The sequence below is a fragment of the Dromiciops gliroides genome, chromosome 3 (genome assembly GCF_019393635.1).
Source record: "Dromiciops gliroides isolate mDroGli1 chromosome 3, mDroGli1.pri, whole genome shotgun sequence".
NCBI lineage: Eukaryota > Metazoa > Chordata > Mammalia > Microbiotheria > Microbiotheriidae > Dromiciops > Dromiciops gliroides.
In genome coordinates this window covers 360,366,479-360,390,854 of record NC_057863.1, presented here as the reverse complement: position 1 = coordinate 360,390,854, position 24,376 = coordinate 360,366,479, and the positions used below count along the sequence as shown (strand labels likewise).

At 38.5% G+C, this 24,376-nt stretch overlaps 1 protein-coding gene across 1 annotated transcript in view; it reads left to right on the top strand.

The window, feature by feature from the left end:
* Positions 1–24,376, top strand: part of KIF5C (kinesin family member 5C) — a 238,666-nt gene that overhangs the window by 93,739 nt on the left and 120,551 nt on the right. The window contains exon 2 of the mRNA XM_043991874.1: positions 14,162–14,252. Within this exon, the coding sequence (XP_043847809.1) occupies positions 14,162–14,252 (91 nt within the window). The remainder of the gene's footprint in view (positions 1–14,161; positions 14,253–24,376) is intronic.

The window sequence follows — 24,376 nt, the reverse complement described above, 5'->3', positions numbered from 1 at the left end:
CTTTCCAAGTCTTTCACTAGATGTGATGTCTCTGTCTCTCTCATATGAGGGTTAAGTGACTTGCCCAGGGTCAACCAGCTAGTGGGTGTCCAAGGCCAGATTTGAACTCAGGTCCTCTTAGCTGCAGGGTCAGTGTTCTATCCACAGTGCCACCTAGCTGCCCCTAGATGTGGTTTATAAGAAGGTGGCACTTGGGAGAGGGAATTGCTAGATTACATGTCCAAAAGGGTGATTTCCCTAGATGATGACTGCAGGGCTTCAGGGATGGTGGGGTGGAAATAGGACCAGTGGTGTGGGAGGGAACTACTATTCTAAGGGCTCTTACGTAAGCTCAGAGTCCTGGGCTTTTTCCAACAGGGCCTGAAGGGAGGTGATGACAGTGGTTTGTGTCTCCTTCTCTTTCAGGATGCCTCGCTTTTTCAGCTAGGCTGGTGTGTATACCTTGTTAGTAGCAGTCATAGGTGAGAGTGGGACAGTTTCCTTCTGCCCAAAGGTTGCTCCCCTCAGAAATGATACAGCTTGAGAAAAGATTCAATAGTGATAGGGTAGCTGCCTCCAAATATCTGCAGGTCTGCCATATGGAAGGGAAATTAAGCACACTCTAAGGAGCAGGGTCTTGTAGTGGAAGGAACATTGCATTTGGAATTAGGTCCTAGGGTCATGGGTTTAGAGCTGGAGGCACATTAGAGACCACTGAATCCAACCCCCTCATTTTACAGATGAGGAAACTGAAGCTGGAAGAGTTAAGAGGACTTACTCTGGGTCACCCAGCTAGTAAATGTCTGAGAAAAGTCTTGGAGACTTCAGACCCCAGCGATCTGTCTACACCACCACCTGGCCGCCAAGATCTGGGTTGGAGCTCTTTCTCTTCCATTCATTCATTCACACACTCGTGGTGAATGACAGCAGTTATTGAACCCTCTGTGAAAATCAGTTTTCTCCTCTGTGTCTCATCTGTGGAGCAGGAGCTTAGTAAAAGTTTGATGTTTAAAGGAACTTTTACTTTCACTTTCTTGCAAATAAGGTTGTGAGGAAAGAGTTTTCTGAACTGCAGTTTAGGAAGGCAAATTTCAAGGAAATCTAAGAAGGAAGGATTCTCTAACAGCTGTTCAAACGGAATGGGTTTCCTTGTGAATTATTAATTCTATGCCCTGTCATAGAAACAAGTAAAGGCTGGTTGAACACTTGACAGAAATGTTGGAGAAAGGATTAGTGCATCAGCTTGAAGCTTAAATGATATTTAATATTTTCTGAAAGTTGAATTAGAAAGTGGAATAGCTGCTGTTTTAAGTACAAAGTCCATTTTTCCCTTTCTTTGTTCTAAAATGATATATCAAGAAGTCATTTGGGTATTATAAAATGCAAAATGGATGATTTTGATTATATTAAATTTAAAAATTTCTGTACAAACAGAAGCAATGCATCCAAAATTAGAAGGGAGGCAGAAAGCTGGGAAACAATTTTTGAGGCCAGTACTTCTGATAAAGGCCTCATCTCTAAAATATATAGGGAACTAAAACAAATTTATAAGAATCCAAGTCATTCCCCAATTGAGAAATGGTCAAAGGATATGAACAGGCAGTTTTCTGATGAAGAATCCAAAGCTATCTATTCCCATATGAAAAAATGCTCTAAATCTCTAATGATTAGAGAGATGCAAATTAAAACAACTCTGAGGTACCACCTGACACCTATCAGATTGGCTAAAATGACAAAAAACGAAGATAATAAATGTTGGAGAAGCAGTGGGAAAATTGGAACACTAATTCATTGTTGGTGGAGCTGTGAACTGATCCAACCATTCTGGAGAGCAATTTGGAATTATGCCCAAAGGGTGATAAAGCTGTGCATACCCTTTGACCCAGCAATACCACTTTTGGGTCTTTTTCCCAAAGAGATCATGGAAGGGGGAAAGGGACCCACATGTACAAAAATATTTATAGCTGCTCTTTACGTGGTAGCAAGGAATTGGAAGTTGAGGGGGTGCCCATCAATTGGGGAATGGCTGGACAAGTTGTGGTATAGGAATACAATGGAATACTATTGTGCTGCAAGAAATGATGAGCAGGAGGAGTTCAGAGAAACCTGGAGGGTCTTACATGAGCTGATGATGAGTGAGATGAGCAGAACCAGAAGAATATTGTACACAGTATCATCAACATTGAGTGTTGACCTACTGTGATGGACTATATTCTTCTCACCAATGAAATGGTACAGAAGAGTTCCAGGGAACTCATGATAGAAGAGGATCTCCAAATCCAAGGAAAAAAAAAAAAGAACTGTGGAGTATAGATGCTGATTGAACCATACTATTTCTTTTGTTTTGGGTGCTATTGGTTTTTTTTTTCTATTTTGAGGTTTGGCATTACTGCCCTGATTTTTTCTCTTATAACAGGATTAATGCAGAAATAGGATTAATGTTATTATGTCTATATATATGTGTGTGTATAGATATATATCTATATGTATATGTATATAGATATATAGATATAACCTATATCAGATTGCCTACTGTCTGTGGGAGGGGGGAGGGAAGGGAGGGAGAAAAATCTGAAATTGTAAAGCTTGTATAAACAAAAGTTGAGAACTATCTTTACATGTAATGGAAAAAATAAAATACCTTATATGTAAAAAAAAAAAGAAGTCATTTGGGGGGAGGGCAGCTAGGTGGCACAGTGGATAAAACACTGGCCCTGGATTCAGGAGGACCTGATTTCAAATCCAGCCTCAGACACTGGACACTCATTAGCTGTGTGACCCTGGGCAAGTCACTCATTGTCCTGCAAAAAATAAAAATAAAAGAAAAGAAAGAAAGAAATCATTTTGGATTGGGGAAAAAATCCAGGAAAACAATGATAGTCCAGTCTTGAATTGAGGAAGATAACATTGTTGAGGGCAGTTTGTTCATTTCTGAAGTTATTTAGTCATTAATTACCTATTATTTATGATATAGTGTGATAAGCATGAGTATAAAAAGCAACATCACCCCAGTCCTCAGCATAAAGTCGATATCACCCCAGTCCTCAATGAAGTTTCCTGATGTTCAGCTAAACTAAATATATACTTTAACATAGTGTTAGACAAGTTCATGAAACCTGGGTTCTATCTATTCTGAGCTTCATCACTAATTAGGCATGTTATTTTGATCAAATCTTTTCACTTTCCTAAGCCTGTTTTCTTTGATTGTAAAAGGACTGGTCTCTAACGTCATCTCAATGATCAACATTTCCAGTTCTAAAACTCTGATCTTGTGATTTTCATTTAAAAATTTCAGCCCTTTGCAGCAAAATTTGATCTCTAAGTCCTAGCCTTCATTCAGGTCTCATTGTCTCATTCAAGTCCTTCCTCTTAGCCCTAGCTAGCATGTGGTGAGATCTATGTTTCCTGAATTCCTATAGAATTAACATTTGTATCAGAGAAATGTGACTGAAAAAGGAGATGGGGCTGGTCATGAAGCAGGATCAGGGGATAACCACTGCATAGCCTACATGTTTTATTGTTATCCATGCAATGTCAAGAGATCTAGAGGAAGGATATTGGATCCTCCAGCATATTAGATAGCAGCTCAGAAAAGGGTTCATGGAACTAAATGGATAAACTTTGTATCAAGTGGGAAGTAATAGATGCGTTCTCATCTGCACATTGGAGCTGATGAAATCATAGATCCATCAAGGTGCCAACATTTTAAAATTGTATTTACTGTTTTGTATTATTAGTTCTTCATCTCTTTATATATGTCTTTCCCCCTGACTAGATCATAACCTTCTCAGTTGAGTGCAAGGATCATATAGTTATGATATATCTTTTTATCTTGAGTGCCTAGCACATATTTCAGTTCCTCAGAGAGCTGTAGTTTTGTTGTAGGCAATATTCCCTCAGTGGATGAGATTGTAACTTTTCCCACATTTTAGTAGATTGTTTTCATAAGCTGAAAACTATTACCTGGTATTTCATCCTCTAGTGGATAGTCCTCTTTGAACTTCATGACAAGATACAATTTTTTACCAGTACTATGGTCAGAGTCTTTACAACTTGGAAGGATCTGCCAGGGCTGTTGAGGGTCATATCCACGGCATGGTTAGGAATTGGAGGAATTTAATGAAGGAAAGAGTTTGCAGATGGGTACTTTAAGAACTTGATAATGGGTAGTACTGATGGTCTTGTGAGGGAAAATAATTAGTTCAGTCCTCTGCCTTCAGGAAATACAGTATTTTAGCACTGCAGATGGATTTTGTTAATTGACAGGAAAAAAATATTCCTTAAACTTTGTATTGTATCTAGCTAACCCTTCAGGAAGGACCAATCTATGGTAAGTTTAGCACAAGAGATCAGTAGGCAAACGATCTAAGAAAGTCTACAAACCTCAGAATACCCTCAGGAATAGTCCAAGTTTAGGGCATAAGCAAATCAAAGGCACAAACACTACTGAAAATTCAAAGCCTGGTATTCAAAGGAGCCAAGAAATGCCAGATCTAGGGGCTATCACTATTTGAATTTATTGGTAGAAAGACAGAAGGGGGAAGTTAGAGGTGGGTGGGTAGAAGGAAAACAACCAAGAGACTAGAGGGAAGCTGATGCTTCCTACTGACTGTTTACTTCATACAAAGGATCAGCTGGAGGCAGATTATTCCATGGCTGGTGGTGTTCCTCCCCCATCCTCCTGCTCCTCCCCTATTCCAGCTGAATTGGATGAAGCTTGTGCCCTTTATCACAGGCTTAGCCATAGTAGTAGCCTAAATCCTTTTCATTGCAGTTTTAGGCTTTTTAGTCCTTACTAGATGAAAGAACAACTTTGATCACATGACTGACTTCTTTGTAGCAAAACTATATTGCCCAGGGAGACTACTATGTTGATTCTCAACCTTCCCTCCTGAGAAATAATTAATCTCAATTCACAGCATCATGATGACCCTGGAGGCCGTCTAGTCTAATCCACACTCGAACAAGAATTCCAATTTCATAATTGGAACCTAGGGCACAAAATGTGAGCCTTCTGTATAATGACAACTGGGCTTGACTTCCTTTATTCTTTCCTGTAAATGTCCTTGGAATCTTTTGTCTAAATTCAAAGAAATGCTCTGATGACCTCAAAGCACCCTGGAGTTTAGTTGCATCAATATACATTGAAAACATGACTTCAGCCTTAATGCTGAAGACATCAATGCATTATCTTTAAGAGCTTTAAAAACACAAGGCACCAGAGAAGCACTTTGGAGTCTGGACTAATCTGGAATTAAAAATCTCAAAAGTTGGTTTAAGAGGTTTCAAGAACATTAAAAGTTGAAATGGTACAAATCGCCTCAGGACAAATGAATTTGATGTTATTAGAAAGGAAAATTTCCATGGCAACCTGGTATCTAAATGTATGAGACTAAAAAGGTGAAGCTTCTTTTGATCCTTTCCATATATTCAGGAGCCATAAACAGTGGAATCCCCTGTAACCGAGTGTCACTTTTTCTTCATAGTTCCTATTTTCCAACCCTTCAAATGTTTCATTTCCCTCATGCTCTACATGTTGAAAAAAATCTCTTTCAAGTTCTGGAGTTGCATTTGAATCAAAGTCTGAATAGTTTTAATTGTACTGGCAAGGTTGCCTACATGTTTCCTTACTTTCCCCTCTGTTCTGAAGTTAATCTGAATTGCATATTCAGAATCTATTATTTAGAAATATGGCTAAAGGTGCGGAGCAGCACCATTTGTTGTTTGTGTAGGATTCCTAGTAAGTTAGAGGCAGCGAGGTTGGCCCAGTGGGGTTGTTGTAAGGATCAAATGAGATAATATTTGTAAAGCACTTTGCAAACATTAAAGCACCATATTAATACTAATTATTATTATTATTGATCTTAGCCATGCACTAATAAGGATTACTATAAATCAAGGCACTACTGTAAAATTAGGCTGACTACATTTGCATCTTGAGAAGAATGTGCATGAATAGGAGACAAGATGGCATACTGGAAAAGCACTGTGCTTGAATTCAAGGGGCTGTAGGTTCAAATACTGGCTGTACTACTTGTGACCTGTGGGCAAGTCACTTAACCCCATTCCCCAGGGCCTCAGAATCCTCATTTTAACAGCATTTGAACTAGATGGCTTCTCGAGAGTTTCTCCCCTCTTTAAGTCTAATCAATTTGTATGTGACTGGCAATCAAAATTTCCCTTCCATCAGCTGTGCAAACCTTGACTTGAGGCAATCTGGCTCTCGTATTTCAGCCTTTTGCTTTAGGAGTTTACCCACTTCAGTAATTCTTAATTAGCAGAAGAAAGATTTTCTTGAAGACTTATCTTCTTTTATCCTTCAACCCCTACAACTCTCGATTTTAGCTTCTTATGTAAACATTGCTTTCCCTAATTATTTAGCTACTTCGGTGATCTCACTACCTTTGTTTACTATACCCAGATGTGTCCCCTGAGAAATGATTTAATGCTTAATCTCAGAGGATGATGCTTGCTTGATCATCCACACTGTTATCTGAATAGAGCTGCATTTGTACATCCTTTGGGTGTGACGTACCTTTCTTCCGAAGTTGACATGCTAGCTAGAAACATCAACACAATAGCCATGGAAGTTGAAAAATCATTATCATGAGGTATTTGGGGGGGGTGCCTATTAATTTGCTGGATGGTTGAAAATTTGGGTGTTTGAAACCAGCATGTATAAAACTGGATTTACTATTTTAAAATTGGATTAAAAATTTTTTAATGGTTTTTAAAAACAATTTGTTTTGGTTAACTTTTAAAAAAATAAAAAAAAAACCCTATGTAAATGTTATTTTAAACTCAGTGGAGAAAATGCCCACACAGCTCAAAACTGTCAGGTAGGATTTGAATCCAGATCTTCCTGTTTACAAATTCATAGGTTTGGAAGTGAAAGGGAGCTGAGAGCTCATTTAAGCTGCATCCCCTCCCCCCAAGCCATTTTACAAATGAAGAAACAGGTCAGAAAGGCTACATGACTTGCTTAAAGTCACATAGAGTAGGCAATAACCTTGGGAGTTGAAATCAGATACTCTGACTCTATATCCAGCACTCTTTTCCCACAGCATAACACACAGAACTTCTGTTTTCAGGGTTAAAGGAAGTTGGAGAGAAAAACCAGAAAATAGTTTATTTAAATATCTTCTTCTTTTTTTTTTTTTTAGTGAGGCAATTGGGGTTAAGTGACTTGCCCAGGGTCACACAGCTAGTAAGTGTTAAGTGTCTGAGGCCGGATTTGAACTCAGGTACTCCTGACTCCAGGGCCGGTGCTCTATCCACTGCACCACCTAGCTGCCCCTAAATATCTTCTTTATTAGAATCAGCATGGAAAATGTTTAGTATCAGCAACCTTATCCATTATGCCACATAGAATCTAAATGGCCATCCAGCTAATTGGCAAAGTGGAGAGAATTTAGAACCTGGAGTCAGGAAGGTTCATCTTCCTGAGTTCAAATTTGACCTCAGACACTTACTGGCTGTATGACCCTGGGCAAGTCACTTAACTTTGTTTGCCTCAGTTTCTTAATCTGTGTAAAATTAGTTGGAGAAGGAAGTGGCAAACCACTCCAGAATCTTTGTCAAGAAAACCCCAAATAGGGTCACGAAGAGTTGGACATTATTGGAAAACAACAAAAAATTAAAAACAGGGATTATAATATTTAAAAGCCCAGTGGAACCTTAAGGTCATCTAGTCCAACCCCTTTGTTTTACACACTGGGAAACTGATTCTAAGATCACTTAAGTGATTTGTCCAACGTCACAAAAGTGGCAAGTTCCCGGATTTAAACTCAGGTTCTTTGATTCCAAATCCTCCACTCTTTCTAGTGTGAGATTTAAAATTGGATATATGAGCATAGGCAAATGAGAAAAAGTCGGGGGTGGGGGTGGGGTGGGGGGGGAGGGGGTTTGGGTGGGGGAAGAACTGATTATAAAATACCTTTCACTGAAAACCTCTTAAAACGTATAATACAAGGCAGCACTCTTCTCTTTCCATCAATCGCACTAGTAAACTATGATGCCTCTTTATTTGAAGCAATATATTCTTGTAGCTTTTAATAAACATTTTATAGGTTTCAAGAGGTATATGAAAACTCAAATGAATTTTCTTATCAATATTCAGGACTAGGGTCAGTTTTTATCTTCTGTATAGAAGAGTTGACTATAATGGTCATTTAGCAACCATGCACTACAATATCCATTTTTTTCCCCTCCCCTCCCCTTCCCTCCCCTTCCCTTTTTTTTTTTTTTTTTTTTGGTGAGGCAATTGGGGTTAAGTGACTTGCCCAGGGTCACACAGCTAGTAAGTGTCATGTCTGAGGCTGGATTTGAACTCAGGTCCTCCTGAATCCAGGGCCAGTGCTCTATCCACTGTACCACCTAGCTGCTGCTACAATATCTATTTTAATGAACTCCAAGACCCAGTATGATTCATTAGGAAATACTAATAACTCATAAAGTTAAAAAGAGATATACTATTGACATGTGAATTTATCAGGGACTAGTGAGGAGTGCTAATCCAACTTTGACAGCAATCCATTCTTCAGGTTAAGAAAGAATATTTTCTTTATTTGAACTAATAATACATTCTAAATCAAGGAGTTTTATGGAAACTTTACAAAGTAGGAAAGCTTCTTTTTCTTTGTCCCCTTTATGAAGAAGTGGGAAGAATAAAGTTGAAACTTTTGAATTATCTGAAGTTTCTTGTCTCAAACTTAAAGGTCTAATTTTAACTGTAAGCATTCAACAAGAATTGCAATTTAAGAAAAATCATTAAGTACCTTCTATATGTAAAACAGCATGGTAGGCACTTGGGATCCAAAGACAAAAATAAAATTGTTTCTATCTCATGGTTCTATAAAAATAATATCAGCAATCTTAATATACTTCATGTATGATTTAAAAGATAAATATACATTTTAAGAATTAAATAAAACCATTTAGATGTCTCTTGGGAATGAATACTTCCTAATATGCCAAAATTAACTTGGTTAAATGAAATAGCTAAGTTACCTTACAGCTTTCTGAGTATAGGTGCAAAATCTCAGAAAATTTTAAAGCTTCTAATTCTGGATGTTCAACATACTTTAAAAAATAACATCTATATCAAAGTTTGAGTTTCAAAGAATATGCACCAAGATGTAAAATGAAGGGGTTGGTCATGGATGATCTCTGTGATACTTTCCAGCACTATATCCTATGGTTCAATAATTTTATCAAACAGCAAAAAAATGCTTCTTTTTTTTTTTTAATAAAGTTAACTTAAGCCAGACATTTGACACCAATCAAGTTGATTAAAATCAAACTTACTGCATTAGATATTGATCAATTCAATTGCAGATTTGCTCCTACACTAGATCAGAATAAGAAGTCCTACTCAGTGAAATGTCACCTTGCTAGATAGTAGGATCACTTCAGGAATCCTTTAGAAACCACAGACCCTATTTTAAATCTTGGAAGATGCTAGTTACTTCCACCTAATGTGCAAGCACATTTCAGGGGAGCTGTCCTCAAAGTATATGTGGGTGCTGGTGCTGAAAATGAATGCATTTACTGTTAGGAGCTGATCAAAAAAGATGAGCTGGCTTTTCTTCAGATAAACAGTAACCAATAGAAGAAATCTGATCCAGATGCACATTTCAGGAATGCTGACTGCAGTGTTCATTTTTGCTTGGCAATATGAAACCTTTCTTTCTGTTTTTTTATGGAACTTAACTGCCTTGGGGAAAATTCATTGTCCCTTATTTTTAGTTACATGAGATCTACTATCTTCATGAAGCAATCACACTTCCCTTTCCTCCCACCCCAGAATTTTCTAGGATTGACACACTTTTCTTTTTTCTTCACTGACTTCCTTCTTTTTATTATTTGTGCAAAGTGTGAACTTTGAAGCTGGATCTCTGATAAAGGGAAACCCATCATATTCGAGATGAGAGAGAATCCTTCTTTGGAGCACTGCATCTAGTCAGTGAAGCTTTTCATAATATTATCCAAGCGAAATGTCATTTGTAGCACTTATTGACTAGATATACCAAGGACATCCCTATGCAGCTCTTCAAAAGGGATATGGACTAGACCTGTGATTTCATTGGTACAGGAAATCTCAAAGTCAGGAAATTCCCTCTACCAAAAGAGTTTGCCCCTGTTTCTATAACTCTGTCTTAAAGAGAGCTGCTAAGAACACTGAGAAATTAAAAGACTTGTCCAGGGTTACACAGTCAGAATGTATCAAATGACACATAATGACAGAATGTATCAAAGGTAGGATTTGAATCCAGATCTTCCTGGCTAGCTCTTTTTTTGACTGTATTACATTGTCCCTCAGTTCTTCCAAAACCAAAATTAAATACCTGAATGGATTCTGTCAGTAAGGCTTTTTTGTTGTTGTTGTTTTTGCAGGGCAATGAGGGTCAAGTGACTTTCCCAGGGTCACACAGCTAGTAAGTGTCAAGTGTCTGAGGTCGGATTTGAATTCAGGGCCTCCTGAATCCAGGGCCAGTGTTTTATCCACTGTGCCACCTAGCTGCCCCATGAAGACTTTCATGTTACCTTAAAATGAACCCCTACTTACCAATTCGAGACAAGAAAAGAAATGTAACAACAGCGTTTTAATTTTTCCCCTCCATTGTTAGTCTGTTAATGTTTAGTACTGACAAGATAGATTTTGTAAGTGTTCATTTTCTAATTTCTGCCTTTTTTCAATATACAGTTATAATGATTCTTAGGCAGTTTCCTTTTTGGCAGTTAATAACAGGTTATAGAAAACTGCCGTATTACTTCTTTGGCACTTGACAAATGGTACCTACCATTTGACTGAAGCTCAGGGAATATATTTGGACTTCCTTTCTTCTCTCCCCACTCTCTTTCTAATGTAAATGCTGAAAAAAAAAGATCAGGGAGCCTGCCAGGAACATTCTTTCTTCCTATGTCCAATATGTAATAGGTTAGCATTTTTGCCTTGATCCTGTCCCCCAACCTAGGATATTGTTGTTATCAAGGTGATTCATCTTGGTGATTAAAATCAGATTTGTAAATATGTTGGATTTATTTTAGATGAACTATAAGCTGTATTTGTGTTTCTTTCCAAAGTGGTCAGTGGATAAATAGTCAAATTCCTATTTGTTCACTCTGCTCCCTGCTTCATTTGACTGTTATCAGATTGACAAATAGGTGAAGCCACTAAGAATAGGGGATGCTGCTAAGATAACTTATGGCTGAGACAGTTGGTGCAGCAGATAGAAAGCATCTTCAGGATCAAGAAAATCTGGACTCAAGGCCTACCACTAACATATACAATATGGGTCACTCTGGGCAAGTCACTTTAGCTGTCTATGACCCAGTCAACTCTCTTGAGACTATACATTGCAAAACAGTTGTTCATATGCTTTTTTCCCTTTTTTGGGTGGGGCAATGAGGGTTAAGTGACTTGCCCAGGGTCACACATCTAGTAAGTGTCAAGTGTTTGAGGCTGGATTTGAACTCAGGTCCTCCTGAATCCAGGGCCGGTGCTTTATCCACTGCACCACCTAGCTGCCCCTGTTCATAGGCTTTCTTAGGAAAAATTCTTCACCAGGCCTTCCCTATACTAAAGAAATTTCAGATTCAGGTTAAATTTTGTGCTTGAGGCTAATCATTTCAGTTGCACAAATAATAGAAAATCAAACTTTTAGCTGGGTTGTGAACTGGGCTGGTTCTAGACATAACTGTGAAGTAGGCAACATTTCTCACAACCCCAGTTATGCATGCCTTTCTATATTCTAACTCACCTTCTCACCCTCCCTCCCCCCCCTCCCCCCCGAAAAAACCAACACAACCAGGGGCTCCCTGACCTTCAGGACTTTTGGCCAGTCTGACAAAATCCATATTGGAGTATAATTAGAGAGAGCACTTCAAGTACTGTCTCCTCCAGACATATCTGTGTTTTAAACAGGAAACAAAACCTTAAGCCAAAGTCTATTGCAATGCCTGGCATCAGACAATGAAAAGGGGCAGAGGAGGACCTTTCCAGAATCCCTAAAACCACTCTGATTGGAGATAGAAGGCTGACCTTGAGTCCTGGCTATGAGAGTAGTATATATATATAATGCCATTTAAAGAGAAAAATTGATTATACAAAATCAATGTGACTTATTGAGGGAAGAAAGATTTAAACAGTGTTTATGATCTTTCAAAAATATTTAATATTGAGGGGTTTTTTTGCATCCTAATAAAGGAAAGAAAGAAGAATTGGAGTTTTACTGCTGATTGATATTTGAACAGGATAAATTGTTCTTTCCCTCAATAAAAATTTTAAGTCATATCTCTAATTTTTACTGGTATGACTGGTTCTGACCATTCCATAGAGACAGGATTCAATAATTTTTTAAAGGAATCCTGGGAATACTAAAGTATGGAGTATTGGAAAGGAGCTCACAGATATGACCCAGTTTATTTTTCACAAATAAAACTCAGTCACACTGGCTAAATGAATGGAGTCCTGTGGAGGGAATACATGATTCAATGGTGAGAAATTTGTGGGTACTCCTTGACAGTTCTGTGCCACTGACAGAATCATAAAACTAAAAATGTTGTGCCACTTATAGAGCTAGACACCTGACTGAGAGGTTTACAAGAATTAACATGCCTTGTGCTGCAATTTTATTCTGAACTGTTGCCCTGATTTAGAGATAAGGGTGGTCACCAGGGAAATTTTGGGCCCACGACCATCCCTAGCATTGAAGATATAGAAAAATCACATCATTTTCTTCTCTTCAACCTTCCATTTCCCACCTCCCAAAACTCATCTCCAAATAGATAAACATGCATTTTATAGGGGTAAAATCATATTAAAGTGAAAAATATGGGTAGCCTTAAGTGGGGAAAAGAAAAGACAAAATGGCAGCTTGCAGCATTGTATGTTGAAAAGAAGAGTAATTATATTGGATTTGGTTTGGTGTTAAGGGGGAAGAGACATGGTTTATGAACTGATTTTATACCTAGACAGCTCAAATCTTTTTTTCCCCTTATACAAAGTGCTTTTCTGAGCAGTTACTATCCAATTGACCTAAAAAAACCTTTGAGGCCCTGGATAGTTGTCCTATTTGCTATACATTGAGGATGCATTTTGTTTTGTTTTGGTTTTGTGTGTGTGTGTGGGGGTGTTGGGGGATGGTAACTCTGAGCATTGAGAGGAAGAGGGTAGAGTTGTCATTATTCTGGAGGGGCTTTCACCTACAAAAAATATGCCCTTTGCAGTCATGCCTTCGAAACTTCCCAGCTATGCTTGCCTTACAGGAGAAGGAAGGAGACTTGGGAATAGAAAAACCTGGATTTTCATGAACTCAAAAACCAGATGGGGCAAATATTTGCATATTTAGAATATGAATAAAAGTGACTCATGTGTAGAGTCTTTCATGTTGGCCCCTGTGGGGGCCAAATTTAATATAGGGAGAGTTAATTGAGTGGCTTGCCAAAATGTTGGGGTCCCAGAAATAATGAGGGACCTCTGGGTCCAAAGCTCCCTCCCCTCCAAACTGCCTTTTTAGATATTTCTTCCAGGCCAATAAGAAAGGAGCCTAATAGCCTCTTTTCCACAAATGAATTAGGTTTTATTAATGGGAATAAAATAAACAGCAAAGGTGAAATTAATAAAATCAAAGACGAGGGAATGGGGAAAAAGAAATATGGATAATCCCCCTAACTGTAACCTAAATCTATATAATCCCCAAACTCGCTTCCAGTTCAGCTAATTCAAAAGAGCAGGGCTCGTATGTTAACTCACCACCTGGGGTCCATAGCTTCAATGGGAAACAGTTTTGCAGTCAGGGATCTGAGGACAAAACTGCCAGGAAAGAAACTCTTTCTGCCTGCTCCTGCAGCTCACACCCCGGAAAGAGAGTGTGCTCCCCTCAGCAAGTGTTTACTCTCCTTCCTCCAAAAGGGGAGGTCCTTCAAACTTGATTGGAAAGTGGTTTCTCCTCCTGACATCAGCACCATACATCACTCAGGACAGGACAGGTGTGGCCCATCCCAATCAGTCTGCCAAATTCCATTATCTTACCACACCCCTCTGTTACATTTGTCCTAAATGGACAGGTTAGAGGATAGGATTCTGCTGAATGAGTATTGAGATTTACTCCTTGTATTTTCATATCTTCTAATAGGTTTCTCCTATTCTGTCTTCTTTCTTCTTCTTTTCTCATTTTAGCAAGGCAAGCCCTATGTCTTTGACAGAGTGCTACCACCCAACACAAGCCAAGAACAGGTTTACAACGCTTGTGCTAAACAAATCGTTAAAGGTAAGTGTGGCTTCCTCATTTACTTTATTTCCTTAAGCTCCAGGGCATTGAGAGCACTTAGCTACTTTGTAGCAGCTGGATATGCCTTGGCTGTAAGCAAAGATTGGCTAACTGAGAAATCCTGAATTTTAGTCCTGGCTCTGACAGTCACTTACTTTGTGGCTAATGGTGGATAAGTTACTTAATATTTCTGTGACTCATTTGAAAGCCACTTCATCTCTTTTGTTGGTAACCTTTTGATAGAGGGACCCTGTTAGATAGAGGTGTAGAAGTGAAATCTATATGTAAGCCTAGAATTGTAGAGCAGGAACAACTAAAAGCTTACCAAAGCTTTCCCAGCCTCATTTTACAGGTGAGGAAACTTGAGGCCAACCTTAGGGGAAATGACTTGCCCAGGATCATATACCTGGTAAGGGGAAGAATCCAGCTCTCCTCAGTTCAGTGTTCTGTTGTCTCACAACACTGATCAATCAATAAGTGTTTTTTTTTTATAAGTGTTTTAATAAGTGCTGATGTACTATGTGCCAAGCACTGTGGTAAGCACTAGGAATACAAAGGCATAGGTGAAACAGAACCTGCCTTCAGGGTGCTTATGTTTTAATGGGGGGAACAACATGTACTTATAAAGATACATGCAAGATATTTATATAGAAGAAAGTTGGAAGGTTACCTTAGAGAGGAAAACAGGAGCAGCTGGGGCTGCTGGGAAAGGCTTCTTGCAAAAGGTGGGTTTTGAGCTGTCTTTTAAAAAGCCTGATATTCTTTTTTTGGAGGTGGGGCAATGGGGGTTAAGTGACTTGCCCAGGGTCACACAGCTAGTAAGTGTGTAAAGTGTCTGAGGCTGGCTTTGAACTCAGGTCCTCCTGAATCCAGGGCCAGTGCTCTATCCACTGGGCCACCTAGCTGCCCCCAACACCAGATATTCTAAAAGGTAAAAGTGAGAAGAGGACAGCAGAAGAGTATTCCAGCCATGGTCCATTACGGTTAAAGCACTTGTGAAAATGCCTCCACATATCATCCCAACTCTTGTTTTTCCTGTCTCCTTTAAGAAAAAGAATAAAGCGTGTAGCCCTTGCTGCCAAATATTATTGCTGTAGCACATTTTCAATTGGTTTATTTTATCTGACCCTGGGCTTATCTTTAAAAGTGTCATTCAGGGTCATTTAAGTATTAATTGGAACTGTGCAGCCAGGGTGCTCTCCTAGAATTTAATCATTTTACATTTTCTTATTGCCTGTGAGGTTGTTAGATTGTCTTTGGCTGCTCCTGGCACCAGCCACTCCATTTGTGGATGCAGAACATTTTCACTGACTGTTCCCCATGCCTGGAACACTTTTCTTTCTTCCCTCACTTCCTTCAAGACTCAGCTCAAGAGGGGTGGCTAGGTGGCACAGTGGATAAAGCACAAGCCCTGGATTCAGGAGGACTTGAGTTCAAATCCAGCCTCAGACACTTGACACTAGCTGTGTGACCCTGGGCAAGTCACTTAACCCCCATTGCCCACAAAAAGAAAAAAGAAAAAAGACTCAGCTAAAGGCCCAACCTAAGAAGCTTTTTTCAGTCCTCCTTAATTTTAGTGCTTTTCCTCTGAGATTACCTCCAATTTATCCTCTTTATGTACGACATTTATCTTGTATAGGCACTGGTCTTTATATGTTTTCTCCTCCATTAGTCTATGAGGTCCTTAAAGCAAAGATTGTTGTTGTTTGTTTAATTTGTTTTTGTGTCCCTAGCACTTAGCACAAGGCCTGGCAAATAGTAGGTGCTTCATAAATGTTAGGTGACTGGCTTCCTCTTGGAATTGCTTAGCATGGTCTCCATGGTGCTCTCATCTTTCCCATCCAGCTCTTTCCCCACATTTGCCTGGCAAATTCAGTGACCTCCAGCCTTACATTCACAATTTGGAAATGTGTCCTTTTCTCTGGGCCTGCCCTTGATGGTGATGGGTTTGTGACAGACTAATCAGCAGGAGGATGCAGTCATTTAAAAATTACTCTACCTGTCATCTCAGATCAAGGAAAAAACTAAAACTTCTCTTGGCAGGCTCCACAGGCTGTGTAGATGAACAGCCTTGGGGCCATCTCCTTTGCTTTTCATAATCATTTTTCCCACTCAGAGCTTCCATTTTAACAGATATTTGAACACTGCGGAAACTGCTCCTTGAAATTCCCAGATATCACCACTTCTGTGAACAGTTTTGGAGGGTTCCCACCCTGACTCCACAATGCTAGATTTATTTCTTAAAAAACAAAACAAAACATGAATAGTTTTAAATACATTGAAATTCATGAAAACCAACAGCAGGTATTTCTCTGAACAGTGTGCTTCAGTTCTTTAGTAGCTGTACAGATAACGAGACTTAATCCTGTAATGGGCCGTGATTCTTTCTAATTCATAATGTAATAGCTAAGTGGTTCTTTACTCTGGTAGCTATTATTGTGATGGTCTGAGTGGTGTGATTATTGTGGAAAATTGAGAGAAAATAATGAGCGAATCTGGGATTACTCTGAATAAAGTATCAAGTTCTGAATTTTCTTTGGTCACCTTGTATCTGTCTATTTCAGCTGATGTTATTTGGAGAGATTTCAGGGGGTCCATGAAGTTGGATGGGGAAAAATGACATCTTTATTTTCATAGACCTCTAACTGAAGCATATTCTTCAATTATTTAAAAATATTATTCTGAAAAAGGGTCCATAGGCTTCACCAGAGAAGCAAAAGAAGAGGAAATGGCCCCAGGGTTGCTCAACTGGGCAGCCCATGGAGCAGCCACAGTTTTAGGCTTTTACTTGATCTGGTGAAAGGTATGGACACAAACAAGGTATTTGTTTTTATTCTCTGATGTTCATCCTTTTTGTCTCTTAATGTGTGTGTGTATACTATATATACTATATGTATACATGCATATCATATATGTATGTATGTGTATATACACACATGTATGTACATAGGCATGTATATGCATATATATGCACACATATATTTCCTCCTTACTTTTCTTAAGTTGCCCTTGTCTCACTGTTGTCAATATATCATTTCCTTTTTATTAAAGTGAGTGAGCACAGATGAACTAGGTTTCTTTTTTCTTATTTCTTTTTTTCCCTCTTCCTCTATTATCATCATTACTCACATTTATATAGGTTTAAGGTTTGTAAAGCACCGTACATATATTACCTCATCTTGTCTTCACATTGAAATTGTAAGGTAGGTGCTATGATTATCCTCATTTAGGATGTACAATTACTCCAATTATTCCAAGAGGAAAGTGAGGCTCTGATAGTTTACATGATTTGCCCAAGGTCATACAGCTGGTGATTATTTCAAGCAGGATTCATGCTTTTTCTTTTTTTAAACTTCTGTGCTTGATGTTACAGTATAAGCACCTTCTTTGTCCTGTAGGAGCTGACATTCTGATTTGGGTTGGATGCCCTCCATTGGAAAGCCCTCTGAATTGCATTTGCAAAAAGAGCAAAAACAATAATAAAAAATTATATTCTAGTCTATGTTCATTGAAGATATTTAGGGCCCCTTTGTGTGTTTGTTCCCTTCTGATACCTTTAGATGTGGCCCTGATTATAATTATAGGCCTAATAATCATGAAGTAATAGAACATTTTCCTTTTACACAAGAATGAAGTACTGAGGGAAATCTTTTAAGACATCAAAATTGTATCTATTAGCTTGCCTCTTTACTAGCACCAAACATTGCTTTATTCTACCGTGCTACCAGAGGGAGATTTTCTAATCAGTGGGACATCTTTATGAAAGATTCTTATATTCTTTTTATTCTTCCTATTAAGGTACTGAGAGGAAGTGGTTATATATTTCAACATAAGAAATACAGGTTTAAATCTAAGGAAGGAAGAACTCTCTCTTTCTATTTTTACCCCTCTTTTTCTCTCCCTTTCTCTTCCTCCCTCCCTGAATACTGGCTACAGGGAATTAAACACCGTGTTACTAAATGGTATTATTGAAGGATTATAAATCTGTAACCACCAATATAAGTTGATTACTTGGGGTATTTGCCTTGCCTATCATAAAAATGGGGTATAGGCAAAGCACCCAGAGGACCACAGGTGATAGTTTCTTATTTACACGATTTCTGTTCCCTAAAACTTTTTCTTTTTGGTGAGGCAATTGGGGTTAAGTGACTTGCCCAGAGTCACACAGCTAGTAAGTGTCAAGTGTCTGAGGCCGGATTTGAACTCAGGTACTCCTGAATCCAGGGCCAGTGCTCTATCCACTGCACCACCTAGCTTCCCCCTCCCTAAACCTTTTGAAAATTGCTTATTCATTCTAGTAGTGTTTCCCCTGGCATATCCAGCTTGGTTTATGTGGTTACTGGAATAGCTGGGGACTGAATTCTCTGCAATATTTAATGGCTAGAATCAGAGATGAGAAAGGCTATGAAAATTCATCTCAAGTCACAGGAGTATTTCCTCAATTAATTCCCAATTCTCCATTTTAACTACTCATCTGACATTTTGGGTAACATAATAAATGGGGATCTAAAAATCTTTGTTTTGGAGAAAAAAGTACTATGAATACGGTACTCATATTTCATAGTATTTATGGTTGGAAGGAAATAGTGATGATCTATCTAATCCTGCTCCCTCACTTTACAGATTGGGAAACTGTACTCTAAAGAGGTACATAGACTTGCCCAAGGTCATACAGATATTAAATATCAGAGCTGGGATTTCAAACTAAGTCTTATGACTCTATATCTTTGTATGACACCTGATTTTTGCTCATGCTGTATGTTGTATAAATATTCTGAAAAATGGAGGGTGACTGGATGGAATAGAACTGACTCTTATCATAAGGTTTCCTAGGGTTGAGCCCAGAATTTTTCTCTGAATATGTAAAGTGTGTAATCAACATATTAGGTAATTAATTAATTGACCTATAATCAATGGGTGGCTTCGGTGCCTGGTGCCATCTAGTTCTGGAACCCTGGGCCTAAAAACCAGTTGAATTGGACCAGCCCTGCAGTTGGCCTAATGTGTTGATGGCAACCCAAGTCTTCAGTCTTGGACAACTAGATAACTTGACATATTTTCTTTGTGGGAGAATTTCCTCTTTGGACAAGTAGACAATTAAGTAAGCAATGTAGAAAGATAGCATTGGGTGTGGGGAGACCAGGGATGATAGTAAAAGTGGAGAAAAGAAACAAAAAAGTAGTTCTGGAATCTCAGGACTCGGTCACTTTGCAAAAAATGTAACATTCCCAGTCACTGGTTCAGGGATCCCACAGCATCATAGTTATTTTTACCTTGTTACAAAAGGCTCTTCTTTCTTAATCAGACTGTTCCTTTGAGTTTGTTGCTATATTTTAGTTAGACTCCTTTATGAAAGCCCCACAATTTTTTTATTTATATAAATAAAATGCAGAGGCATTATTTTCTGTTTTATAGCCGGCTCTTGAGCCATCTAAGTGAACTGGTTTGTAAACTACTAAGGTCTCTAGCCTTGACAGGTCCCTTTGCTGCCAAGTACAATGTTGGCAGGACATCCTAGAGCTTCAAGTTATTTAACACAGTGATTGTTTTACTGTGGAAGCTGGTGAGAGAGGAGGCAGCTGACCCCAAGGACAATGCTGGGTGGGCATGATTGTCTTCCTCCCAGGTTCTCAGACAGTGTAATATTCTCTCAATAAGAGGTAAAGTTTGGGACCAGAACACAAGAACCAAGGTCTTGGTCTCCCTTGTCTTAAATTCGAGGCAAAGAATACTAAAATTTATTTTCCTCTTGGGAGCAATGGATTGCCCTTCCTTCCTAAAAACCTTTTTTTTGGGGGGAGGGAGGGGAATAAAGGTTAAGTGACTTGCCCAGGGTCACAGAGCTAGTAACTGTCAAGTGTCTGAGGTTGGTTTTGAACTTAGGTCCTCCTGATCCAGGGCTAGTGCTTTATCCACTGCACCACCTAGCTGCCCCCAACCTTTAGGTTTTTAATGGATATGTTTATATTGCTTTGCAGTGTTAAAGCTATTAAAGCTTAAAACTGCACAAAGACTTTCAGGATACTTTTTTAATAGATAAATATAGTATTTCATTTTCGTAAGCTCCTAAATATATTTTATGTTCCAGCTTAATTATAGTTATTTGTAAATTTTTAAAAATGTATATAGGATTTAGATTGTAGCTTTTTATTAATCATCCATCTCTGTTAGCTTTTTTTTGTTTGTTTGTTTTTTTAGTGAGGCAATTTGGCTATGCCCAGGGTTACATAGCCAGTAAGTGTTAAGTGTCCGAGGCCGGATTTGAACTCAGATTCTCCTGACTCCAGAGCTGGTGCTCTATCCACTGCACCACCTAGCTGCCCCTCTGTTAGGTTTTTTTGGTTTTTTGGCAGGGCAATGGGGGTTAAGTGACTTGCCCAGGGTCGCACAGCTAGTACGTGTCAAGTATCTGAGGCCGGATTTGAACTCAGGTACTCCTGAATTCAGGGTTGGTGCTTTATCCACTGCGCCACCTAGCTGCCCCTCTGTTAGGTTTTAAATGGAAGCAGTATGGTTAGGTTGATAAGGAATTGGCTTCAAAGCCAGGTCTGTACATACTGGCAAATAACTTCCCCTCTTAGTGCTCTACATGACCTCTAAATTTTAAGGTCCAGAGAAGTCATTGAACTGTATTTTAGAAGTTTCCTTGTAGGCAGTTCCCTATACCAATGAAATTACAGCTCTAATCTCTATCCTATATCTATGTCTATTCACAGTAAGTTCCCACAATATATCATTCTTCCTACGAGCCTTCCAAGTATAGCAAAAATCATTATGCAAAATCAGCTGATAAAATGAACTTGTCTATAACATTGCAGGCAAACATTTTGGTCCTTTAGTCCCTTACCTCAAAACTCAAGAAGAACTTACTAGCTGTGTGACCCTGGGCAAGTCACTTAACCCTCATTGCCCCACCGAAACCAAACCAAAAAATAAACAAACAAAAAAACTTAAGAAGAAAATGTTTCATTATCTCTTCCCCAGACTGAGATTGGTTGTTGCAAATTGAGTTCAACTTCCAGTTAGCATTATTTTCATTTGCTTTATAGTTTTTGTGCATATTATTTACCTACTTCTGCTTTTTTCATATAGCATAAATTCATTCAAATTTTCCGATGTTTGGTAGAATTTCTCATATCCATCATTTCTTATACCACAGTTTGTTATTTGTCCTTTGTTCTCAAAGAGAACTATGGCATCGGGACAGGATGTTATGACTTGCACTGAATTGGATTGAAGTGAGGGAGGGCTGTGCAACGTTAGCAACCTCACTCTCCTCCAGAGCCATCCAGGTTCTCTTACACCACACTGTTATTCCATTACATTCAGATACCACAGCTTGCTCACTCACTGAGCACCCATATTATCACAGTTGGTTTGTTTTTGCTACTGCAAAGAGTAATTACTTGAATATTATATTATACATAGGGCTCACCCTTTATGGCTTTGACTTCCTTGAGTATATGTCCAGGAGTGAAATAACTCAAAGGGTATGAAGAGTTTAGTGACTTTTGTTACGTCATTCCAAATGGTATTCCAGAATAGTTGGACCAATTTGCAATTCTTCCACCAGTATATTGAGTCTTTTTTCTCACTGCTCCCTGACATACTTTCATCTTTGCCAGTTCAATGGATTTGAGGCAAAACATTTAAAAATGTCCTTTAATTTGTATTTCTTCTATTAGTGATTTTTAACATTAAAAAATCTGAATGTCCATCACTTGCATTGCATCTTCTGAAAACTTTGTTATTTGACTTCTTATATACTAGGAAATGACTCTTGGTCTTATATTTTTAATGTTAACTCCCTATGTCTGTTGTTTAAGTTCTCCTTGAGTCCATTGACTGGTTACTGCCAAGAAACCAGTCATCATAGAGAGACCAAGATATTGCAGTTTATTTACTCAGTGAGACATACTTCACCAGTAGCTTATGAGCATGTATGTGTCTTACAATTCAGCTCATAATATTCATACATTATGTGAGACAAAGATGAAAAAATGGCTGCTTTTGACAGAGCTGCTGGTTATACAAAGGCAAAAAACCCCAATGTACTTGTTAAAGAGAATATGCATTGGGGGCAGCTAGGTGGTGCAGTGGATAAAGCACTGGCTCTGGATTCAGGAGGACCTGAGTTCAAAGCCAGCTTCAGACACTTAACACTTACTAGCTGTGTGACCCTGGGCAAGTCACTTAACCCCCATTGCCTCTCAAAAAAAAAAGAGAGAGAATATGCATTACTAGTTATGGAAGATAGAGAAGGAATGTGTCCTTGTTGGTACAGCTATTCACATTAATCAAGGGATACCATGCATCATTTGTAAGATAAGATGGAGTAGTGAAGTGGATGGATGTATATTGAAATCCTTCTTTATAACAGTTAAGTCTTTTATAGTAATTAGGGAGTAGTTACAGTTCATGTTGGAACAAGAAGAAGCTAGTTATGCCAATTCTTAACAACATACTCTTAGCTCTTAAAATATACTTTTAACATATTACAGATATCAAATTTTCAGCAGAGATAGTTGATGTAAACACTCTCCCCCAGTTGGCTTAATCTTTTCTTATTCTAGCTGCATTGATTTTGTTAATGAAATTATTTTTTTAAAAAATTGTTGTTATATTTGTATCTTTTAGTTTTTAAGGTTATAGGATTTAGAGTTGAAAAAGACATTAATAGTTGAATCCCTGCATTTTATAGTCAGTGACTCAGTCAGCAAACTCTTATTAAGCACCTACTATGTGCCAGGCATTGAGCTAAGTGCTAGGGAGAGGAAGGAAGGCAAAAGACAGTCTTACAACACAAAAAGAAGCTGAAAAGTAGAAAAGAGGGGAAGGGGAAGATGAAGTCCTTGATCCAGTGGGACACTATGAAATGGCTACTCCTTAAGGAGGGTACTCCTCAAATAGGAGGTCTGGAATGAGCTCTCCTGATATCCACCCTCCATTCTTTCCAAACAGAGGGAGGAAGAGGCACTGGAGCAGAATTTTATAGATAATCTCCCTGTGTTTGGGATTATTTTAAGTGACTTGTCCTGGGTCATACAGGTATCAGAATCAAATTTCCAACTCAGTTTTTCTTACTCTAAATCTAGTTTGGTTTTTTTTTTACTCCAAACTATTGTCTTTCTACCATATCATGGTGCTAAACTGAACCACAGTGCCTTAAAGTCTTCCTTGCTACCTTAACTTGTTGCACTCATGACTTTGTTTTGACCATTTGAGTAGGATTAAAAATATTTTATAGCTAGCTAGAATCTTAAGAATTTGTCCCAAAGGTGCTTTTGGCAGCCCTTAAAAGTGAGATTACATCTTAGTAATCGATTTTTTACTTAATTACAAAAATATACTATATTATTTACTTGTGCAACAGTATATGGAACATTAAATATGAAGGAATGACAGCAGATCCTATGACTTTTTCTGATTGAGCTCCGTAAAAAAATGAGAATGAAATTAGTAATATATCCATTATTTATACAGCACATTTAGTTTTTCAGAACACTCTACATCCATTATCACATTTACCTACTTCTGCTTTTTTCATATAGCATAAATTCATTCAAATTTTCCGATGTTTGGTAGAATTTCTCATATCCATCATTTCTTATACCACAGTTTGTTATTTGTCCTTTGTTCTCAAAGAGAACTATGGCATCGGGACAGGATGTTATGACTTGCACTGAATTGGCTCTTTTTCTACCCTCTGATACAGATATAACAAGTAACATTATCTCCAGTTCCTCAGTGAGGAAACTGAGGACCAGAGAGGTTAAGTGACTTTGGGGAGTCATCTAAATAAAGATGATCACTGAAGTAAACACAACGAGGTTTAGGGCAAGGGCTTTTCTGACATTCGCACTTACAAGGTGGCACGAGGAAGATGAACTAATGAAGGAGATGGAGCAGTCAGAAAGAGTAGAACAGAACTAGGAAAACAACATGTCAAAGAAGCTAAGAGAAAGTATCAAGAGGAATGGAGTGGTCAGCAGTGTCAAATGTTGCACAGAGGTCAAGGAGGATGTTGAATGAGAAAAAAGACCATTAGATTTGGTGATTAAGTGATGGCATCAATAATAGGCATAGGGTGGAAGTCAGATTGCAGGGGCTGAGAAGTGGGTGGT